This window comes from Empidonax traillii, unplaced genomic scaffold (assembly GCF_003031625.1).
Source record: "Empidonax traillii isolate 1590-97213 ecotype Southwest subspecies unplaced genomic scaffold, ASM303162v1 scaffold211:size764888, whole genome shotgun sequence".
Classification (NCBI taxonomy): domain Eukaryota; kingdom Metazoa; phylum Chordata; class Aves; order Passeriformes; family Tyrannidae; genus Empidonax; species Empidonax traillii.
The window spans coordinates 539,419-548,192 of NW_020955404.1; the positions used below are offsets into that span (position 1 = coordinate 539,419).

The 8,774-nt window shown below is 39.8% G+C and overlaps 1 protein-coding gene across 4 annotated transcripts in view; it reads left to right on the forward strand.

Annotated features, from left to right (window-relative positions):
* Positions 1–4,171, forward strand: part of IPCEF1 (interaction protein for cytohesin exchange factors 1) — a 74,985-nt gene extending 70,814 nt beyond the window's left edge. For all 4 annotated transcript variants that reach the window (XM_027887458.1, XM_027887459.1, XM_027887461.1 and 1 more), the window contains one exon: positions 2,936–4,171. In XM_027887458.1, coding sequence (XP_027743259.1) covers positions 2,936–3,136 — 201 coding nt within the window. In that variant the 3' untranslated portion in view covers positions 3,137–4,171. The remainder of the gene's footprint in view (positions 1–2,935) is intronic.
* Positions 4,172–8,774: the final 4,603 nt, after the last annotated feature.

The window sequence follows — 8,774 nt, forward strand, 5'->3', positions numbered from 1 at the left end:
GCGAACCTGAGGCTTTACTTGTTCCTTTTGTATGCATTAGAAGCAGGAATTGAATATTGTGTTTCACATGCATGTATTTGACTTCAAGCATTTTAAGCTGAGAAATGCATGTAAAATGGTTGGTCTTGATGATCTTAGAGGTCTTTTCCAATCTTAACAGTCCTATGATTCTGTGATTCTAAAAATTATCCTAGCAGCAGAATCATTGATTTGATTAGTAGTTGCAATGGGAGGCTTGGCTTTGGCACCTCAGTTCACGCTGAAATTCCCAAAAGACACAATTGAAAAGGCAACTGGGAATTAAGCGTTCTCCCTGGCTCCATATGGGACCTGGTGAAGTCTCTCCTCAGTATCACAGAGTCTTCAGTGATATGGCAGTGACTATAGCAGTATTCATTTGCATCAGCAATGAAGTGAGCTCATCACATAACAGAAAGTTAAAAGATATGCCTATTGTATATGATAGGAAGCTAAATACAGAAATATTCTGCAAAATTTTCCCTGATGGGAGCCTCACTAATAAATCTAAGAACGAGTTAGTGGAAAATGGAGTTGTATTTTGTATGACAATCACTTTAACCAGTATGGAGTTAAATGGAAGTCTTACTGCCAGACATGAGCAAGGAGTACAACTGTGCATTGATTTAGCATGGGAGTATGTATAAGTTGCGATTAACAGTGCTTATAAACTGAGTCTTGTCCAACACTTCTGTGTAACATGGAAAAATCATTTTTGGAGTGGCCATAATGTATAAAATGTGGGGGTTTTTGTTTGTTTTTTTTTTGTTGCGGTGTTTGTGTTTTTTTTTTTTTTTGTTGTTGTTGTTTTGTGGTTTTTTTTGTTTTGTTTTTGTTTGTTTGTTTGTTTTTTGTTTTTTTCTTTCTTCAAACTAAGAAACTGGAATATTGACAAGACAAATGTAGCATAGACATGACCAGGGTTCTGTACACAGCAGTGTGTAAGTTAGCTTGTCTGAAAGGCAAATGCCTGCCGTGGGAAAGTGCCATATTCTTTACATCAGTGGAATGATGTGCTTTTAAAGTCAGCTTCCTTAACACATAGTAGAAACATAAAATAATTGGAAATGATCTACTAGAAATTTAAAATTAGGATTATTTTTGCTTCTGGTCCATATGTACTGTGCTTAAATTAAAACCCTATTAGTTTGAGAAGTGATTTATACAAATTTTAGTGCAATTTTAATTTTTGACCTCTGACTCCACATCATTAACAACAGATTAATGTTGCTGCCATAGTATATCATTAACAAAATATGCTTTGGATACTTTGGAAATGAGGGAAGCTATGTGCAAATGCATCACAGTCATAGTGAATGTGGGAAATAGATTTAGTGCTACAGAAAAAATTCCATGACATGACTTTTTGCCACCAAGTTTGTCCAGTGGAAATACTCTTCTCCCCCTTCTCCTTCCTTATCTCTGCTCTTTTTCCCTTAGGCTAACTGCCCATATCTCTGCATCAATGCCAGAAGTCTTCCTACAAGGGCTGGCACTGAATAGTTGAACAAGCTTTTGTGTTTAAAAAGCTGCTAAGCCATCACAGAGATTAGCGCAGTTGACAGTTCATTACAGCAATAGTGCAATATGGATGTATAAACAACTGATTTCTACTACTAGGAAGTGAATCAATGTGTGGGAGTATTTTCAAGTTGTTTTCAAGGCAACCATCAGCAAAGAGTGTCCTCAGATGTGATGAACTGGTGGCAGCAGAAGATGGTTATAACTATTCCATTGCTTTCACACACAGACTGGAGGGATGGAGCCAGGAAAAAGCAGTTAAGGTGTGTTATTGCAGCATGGTGTCTCCATGAAGAAATTGTAGGTGCTAACTAGGGTTTTTCTATCCTGCGGGCTTGTGTATCCTGTGAGATTCTCTATCCTGCATGGATAGGCCAAAAGGGCTGGAAGAGCAAAGTGATTCATAATGTCACAGCATGTGAGGACACCAATAAACATCAAAATGTAAAAAGGGGGTGTAATGAAGACATAGCCAGGCTATTTACAGTGGTGCCCAGCGACAGGACCAGAAGTGATGAGTTCAAACTGAAACACAGGAGGTTTCCCCTGGATATCAAGAAACCTTTTTTTCTGTGAGGGTGACCAAGCACTGGCACAGGCAGTCCAGAGAGACTGTTAAGTCTCCATCATTGGAGGTATTCAAAAGTCATCTGGACATAGTCCTAGGCAGCCTGCTGTAGATGGTGCTGCTTGAGGAAGGGGATTAGATCAAATGACTTCCAGAGGTTCATTCCAAGCTCAACCATTTTGTAATTCCGTGACAAACAGTGTCTCAGTGACCCTATATCAGTGACTGCTTAAGTCTTGCAAGAGAACCAGGGTGCCTGCAATATATAGTCTGAGCTGCTCTTGCCTAAAAGTAGTCACCAGATTTATCAGTGGTGGTAGATTTATTAGCTCGTGGTAGATGGCAGCCACATGTGCTCTAGCCACTCTACTGCCAGTGCACAAATCATATCCAAAATTATTTTCAGTGTAGCTCCCAGAGAATAGACATTTAAAATGTGATTATGGAATAAGTATCTTTTGAGAAAGTGAAAACTGGTTTGAATCACAGAAATAAATGCTGTTGTGTCTAGTTTTAGCAGGTACTAACTTGTGAGACAGCACAACAATGTGTAATTTTCCCACGAATCTTCTCTCATGAAGTTTTGCTAAGAATCCTATTAAAAAAAAAAATCTAGATGAAATCATAACTTGCTTTCAATTGGGATGAATTTTTCCCAGTAGACTTAACTTTGACGACCTATGCTCCAAAAATGAGAACAAGCTTCCAGGAGGATGGATAATTTGCCATCTCTTTGTGACATGGTTCTCTAATGTTCCCAGAGTGTTTTTGTTATGGACAATGAGCTTGACAGTTTCTATGGGAAATAACCACTTGTTTTCTTCCTAGTGTAAGGAACATGACTTGGCGACAATTAACCAGTTGCTGGAGGACCCAAAGTTGACAGCATTGAAGTACAGAGAGTGGAGGAGCACAAACATCATGTTGGTTCAAGATATTTATCAGCAACAGGAGATCCTGAATGTGTCCACAGCAAATGGTGAGGAGCAAGAGATGACTCCACAGCCAATCACTGAAAGTGCTATATGAGCAAAGGTTCATGGCAAAGTTTTTCTCCATGGGTCTTCATGTACAGGCACTGTACGTATGTGTACTTCATGTACACAGCTGCTGTATCTTAAGGTTTGTATTTTTGCAAGTGTTCTTCAGAAGGAAAACAACCTCTTCTCCAAACTTTTGATTGCTCTTGCAAAACTCATTCCATGTGAAAAGGGCAAATGCCCCAAGTTAAAAATGCATGCCTGAATCTGGGCTGCATATCCAAGAAAACTATTTAAGGAAGCAGTGAAGAAATGCTTTTAGTCTTTGGAGAAGAAAATTATTCCAGCTCCTGGAAGTCACAGAACTGTGTAATATGTCCTGTATAAATGTGAGATCCTTGGGATTGCTCTAACTGTGTGACTTAGCTCTAAGTGAACCTAAACCAATACCAACAGGATGTAGTCTACTCTACCTTTTTACCCTCTAAGTTGACCTGATATATGCATTGTCATATCTTCATTCATTCACTTTCATCATTCTACCAGTTTAAACTGAGACAAATAGAATAGTAATTATGCATGAGTTCATACTACAGACAGCCACCAGGCACCCAGTCTGGGCCCTGCCTGATGTTCTGTGGATTTCAAATTTATTTATAGTCCAGACCAAGGGACTGTCTTTCTACATGAAGAAAAGATCTCTTAATTTTTGCTAACATGTAATTTACTCTTCACTGAGACAAGTTTCAACTTTTCTTATGGACTTGGCAGAATTCCTTGGAAGATTATTTTCCTCTTTCTTATTTTTGAAATTGGAAGTATATAAGGTACAAGTTCATCCCAGAGTCTTACTTGGGAAGGTGATCAAGTTCATAAGGCAGAAACTAAATAACTAAACTCCTAATGTGGACCTGAATGTATAAAACAAAGCTGCAAATATTTTTGTAAATATATGTAATTTTATGGCTTGTGTGAATGTGACTATGTACTGTATATATGTTTTATTTATATATTTATATATGCTTAATTTCCTAATATAAATAGGCACACATGGACCAAACCCACCCACATGCAAGTGCTTATAGGTTGACTTCAAATGCCTCTGTTTCTTGTTCCATTATAAATCACAGTAATGGCTCTACAACTGAGACTACCCTGAGACATCTGATTAAACTTTTTCTTCTGTTTTTCTGACTTTGAGTTTTAGATGAAGAAAATATGTGCAACTTAGGGCTAGAAAAGAAATTTTCTAGAAAGTTTCAGGATTTCCCTTTAGGGAAACAAAAATTAGAGGTTTTCCTGCAGGATCACAATTTTTGGGCTTCATTGTCCTCAGTATAAGATTTAGGGTTTTTGTCTTCCCATCTTTTGCACGTGTACAAGTACAAGGAATTTTGCAGAGTGCTGCATTTTGAAAAGCTAGACTTAGCCCATGTAGTGGGTTTCTGTGGCTGGATTTTGGTAGCGGCATGGGAGATGGCTACAGGTGTGGCTTCTGTTTGAAGCTGCCAGAAGCTTCCCCTGTCCCATGGAACCAATGCCAGTCAGCTCCAAAATAGGCTTCCTGCTGCTGACCAAGGCCAAGCCAATCAGGAGTAATAGTAACATCTCTGTGATAACATATTTAAGAGCAGAAAGGTATTGCACAGAAAGAATTCCAGCCAGGGAAGAGTGGAGTGAGAACATGAGAAATACAAGACGGAAACCAAGGTCAGTGCAGAAGGAGGGGGAGGAGGTGCTCCAGGCACCGGAGCTGAGGGTCCTGTGGCCCGTGGTGAAGATCTTGGTGGAGCAGCTGTGTCCCTGCAGCCCATGGAGGAACATCAGGGCGCAGAGACCCCCCTGCAGCCCATGGAGAAGCCCATGCTGGAGCAGGTGGATGCATGAAGGAGGCTGTGATCCTGTGGGAGGCCCAAGATGGAGCAGGGTCCTGCCAGAGACCTGCATCCCATGGAGAAAGGAGCCCACACTGGAGCAGGTTTTTCTCAAGGAGGACTTGTGGCCCCTGTGGGGAACCCACACCGGTACAGCTCATCTGTGAAGGACTGCACCAGATGGAGGAGTGACCCGTGGGACAGCAGTTTTGTGAAGAACTGTTGCCCATGGGATGGCCTCACACCAGAGAGGTCCATCAAGGACTGTCTCCCATGGGAGGGACCCCATAGGAGCAGGGGAAGGACTCCTCTCTCTCTGAGCTGTGGCAGAAACAACAACTGACCGTAACCTCCATTCCTTGTCCCCCTGCACTGCTGAGGGAGAGGAGGGAGAATACGGAAGGAAGGAGGGGTGGGGGTAAGGTGTTTTTAAGATTATTTTACTTGTCACTCTTTTGCTCTGATCCTGTTAGTAATAAAATTAAGTAATATCCCCACTTTGAGTCTATTTTGCCTGTGAAGGTGATCAGTGACTGACCTCTCCCAATTGTTATCTCAACTCATGAATCCTTAGCTGGTTTCTTCAGCTCTCCTCTGTCCAGTTGTAGAGGGAAAGTGATAGACTGGCTTTAGTGGGTACCTGGCATTCGGCCAGGGTCTACCCACTACAGCCCACCATTCTCAAATGCCAATACCGAAACTGTGACAATCTTCTGTTGGTTATTTTATAAAGATATTCTTTGTCATTAGTTTTGAACACAATTTCTCTTTTTAAGCAAAATACACTATAGAGATGCAGCCATAGTCACCTTTCTATATATATATTATATGTTTTATCATAGCTTGATGGAGAAAACAAAAATTAATAGTGCTAGTAAGAACATGTGAAATCTTTTCCATCTGTGTAGTGATAAGTTCAACACAAAAAAATGGCAGCTAAGGCTATACTGAGCGTGAGAACTGAGGACCAGACTGCAAGCTATAAGAAAGAGGAAACTGAGGGAAGGTTGTAGGCTCCTTTGATATTGGCTTTAGTGGAAGAGGATCAGGGAAATGGATTAAATGCAGAAGCTGGCCAATGCTTGGTATGGCATCCCTGCCTGGTGCAATTCGGATTAGAGTAATTGCATCTTAAATACAGAGCCCATTTTGAAGTTGGGTTCCTTTTTGGTTGATTTTTGTTTGTTTGTTTGTTTGTTTAAATCTTTCACCATTCACATTGACGTGGTTTCAATTAGCTGCTGAGAGCACACTGAAAGTTAGAAGTGTAGGAATTAATCATTGGTAACTACCTGGTGCTGAGTAATTGATAAATACTGGAGGTCAAATTACATGTACATTTTCTATAATGTGTTCGAGTTTCTCGTGAAACAAAGCATGTAAACACCAATTTTCTTCAAAGCATCTTCACTTAGATCTTGAAAACAAGCACATGCTTAAGTGGCTTGTTGAGCTGGGCCAGACAAGCCTTGCAGTTCTGAGCAAAGTCCTAGTCAACTCCATTTGCCGAAGCAGATTTGCAGTATACAAAGGAAAGCACTATGTGGTCTGTACTTTTCTTTTTTTGCAAATAATCCTAATTTTGGAGAAAGCTCTTGTATTAAGAGAAAAGGCTGGTTTGGGACAGTAAAGGATGGAGGAGAAATAAAAATGTGATATTTGATTTAAAACTCTGTAGAAATTCAGCATTTAAAATTATTTCTAACTTGGAAAAACTATGGACATGCTGTGTCTATTATGTCAACCTGTAAGCTTACATGTCTATTCCAGATTTAATATGAAAACTTGATTTTTTTAACTCTTCAAGTAGCAAAGGAGTCCATATAAGCATACTTGTTTGTGAGAAACTCCTTGTTTTGTGGTTGGAGTTTGGGCTTTGGGCTTTTTTTGCTGTTTTGCTTGTTCAGTCATTCAAAAGGAACGAATTGTAATGAAAGCCTGGGCTTACTTCATTTATATGAGACATGTATTTCTGTTAACAGGAAGCCAAAGTGGTTTTCTTATAGTAGTAGAGCCAAAGTGGAATTTCCTGTTTTGTGTGGGGCATTTCAAAGCAACAGACATTTTAAGATGTCAGTGAGCATTTCCTTGACGTTTGAACATTTATACCATTTTGTTTTGCTTCAAGCTGCAATATTCTTGCATTTTTTAAAAACTTGCTTCATTATGAACTGAAACAAACATTGAGGTGAAAAAAGAAAAAGTGAAATAGAAAAGCTCTGAGCTAAAATCAGGTTGAAATTCTTGTCTCTGCATAAGGGTAATACGAGCTAAGCTTGCCAAAAGCTGAGCATTTCAACACTGACAAAAGGTGGTAAGGTGTTGAAGAGAGTATTACATTCCTTCAAATTTGCCATGGTAGAAGTTCCAACACCTGTCTGCTCTGGAAAAACGAATAGTTTTCTAATTTATTTCCTTCTGGTAAAAATCCAGAGGGAGTGGTTTATAACCTGGCAGTAAGTTAAAAATGACATATGCACGTAATTCATTGATAGTTCAGCAGCCTTGATGTATGGTCTCAAAATGATTGCTTTTAGATGACTCAGCCTTTAACGCAGAAAATCCATTTCTTTGGGAAAGCATTGTAGCTACCCATGTCTGAGACTTATGCACCCCATCTGGTCCATTTTGAGGATGTAGGTGTACAGCATTTCAATAGGAAAAAAGCTTGTGTCATCGTACCATAGCTTAGTAACCACTCCTGTGTCCTAGATGCCTTAGGACCTACTCAAATTATTCTGACAGTTAAAGCTGCTTATGGCAGTTTTACCTTCTCCCACGCAAAAATAAAATAGGATATGAAAACACATCTCTCACTCTCATGTAAAGAGAAACTAGCACTAGTCTAGCAGAGATTCAGGTAAGTCACCTTATTTATGAGTGTTCAGCAAAATTACTCACCTGGTGAAATGCCATATGTGCATACTAATAGCAGTGCTCTTGTGCAAAGCTTCCAGTGATGAGAACTGGCTGAAAGGAAGTATGGGTGTGCCTATTCCATTACCCTCTGTGTAGAGAGGAAAAGCAATGTACAGAGGAATATTTGCAAGGTTATCTGCTAGGCAGGGGCAGTGCTTGCAGCACCATGAAGGTATATGAAATCTGTTTGGTATTTTACCTGCTATTTTTTTTTTCTTCACTGGTTTAAAACTCACAGCACAGTGTTGGCACTCAGCGCTGCCTTTTTACTGCTTGTTGCCCACGTGTGAATTGATTTTCATGGAATGACACACACATCTTGCAGAATGAGAGCCTTATGTTTGCACTTGTCAATTAAACACTGAAATGAGAGAATATTTTCCTCAGCCTTTTTTTTTGTTGTTTTCACTGCAGATTTTTCAGTTTACTGCTATATAATAAAATAAGGTTTGGTTGGTTCTTTTAAAAAACAATATTACTATTAAATTGTATAATCTGGAACCAGGAAGAGTCAGTGAATGGTTTGGCTGCAATTTTTGAAACTGCTGTTAACTCAGTTAACTCTCTTTAATTGGTTGTTGTAGCCACCCTTTAGGAAAGTTGGTCTCCTCTGACAGATATGAGATGTTCCTGGATTTTTTTTTTAGCTCACAGAGAATTTAGCTCAATTAAAAGAGGATTGGGACTTCCCAAGGGTTTCAGTTTAGCTGGATAGCCCAGCCAGGAAGCAGTACTGTGAAGATGTGTTTCCTAGGAAATGAGCTTGTCCTAAGAGCTCAGCTGCTCTTTCTTTGTTTGAAGGAAGAATGTCCCTGTCCTCTCTGTTCCCCCAGTCTCCTACATGCTCGCTCTGCTTGCCTGGGGCTAATCTGCTCGTCATTTGGCACCTCTGTC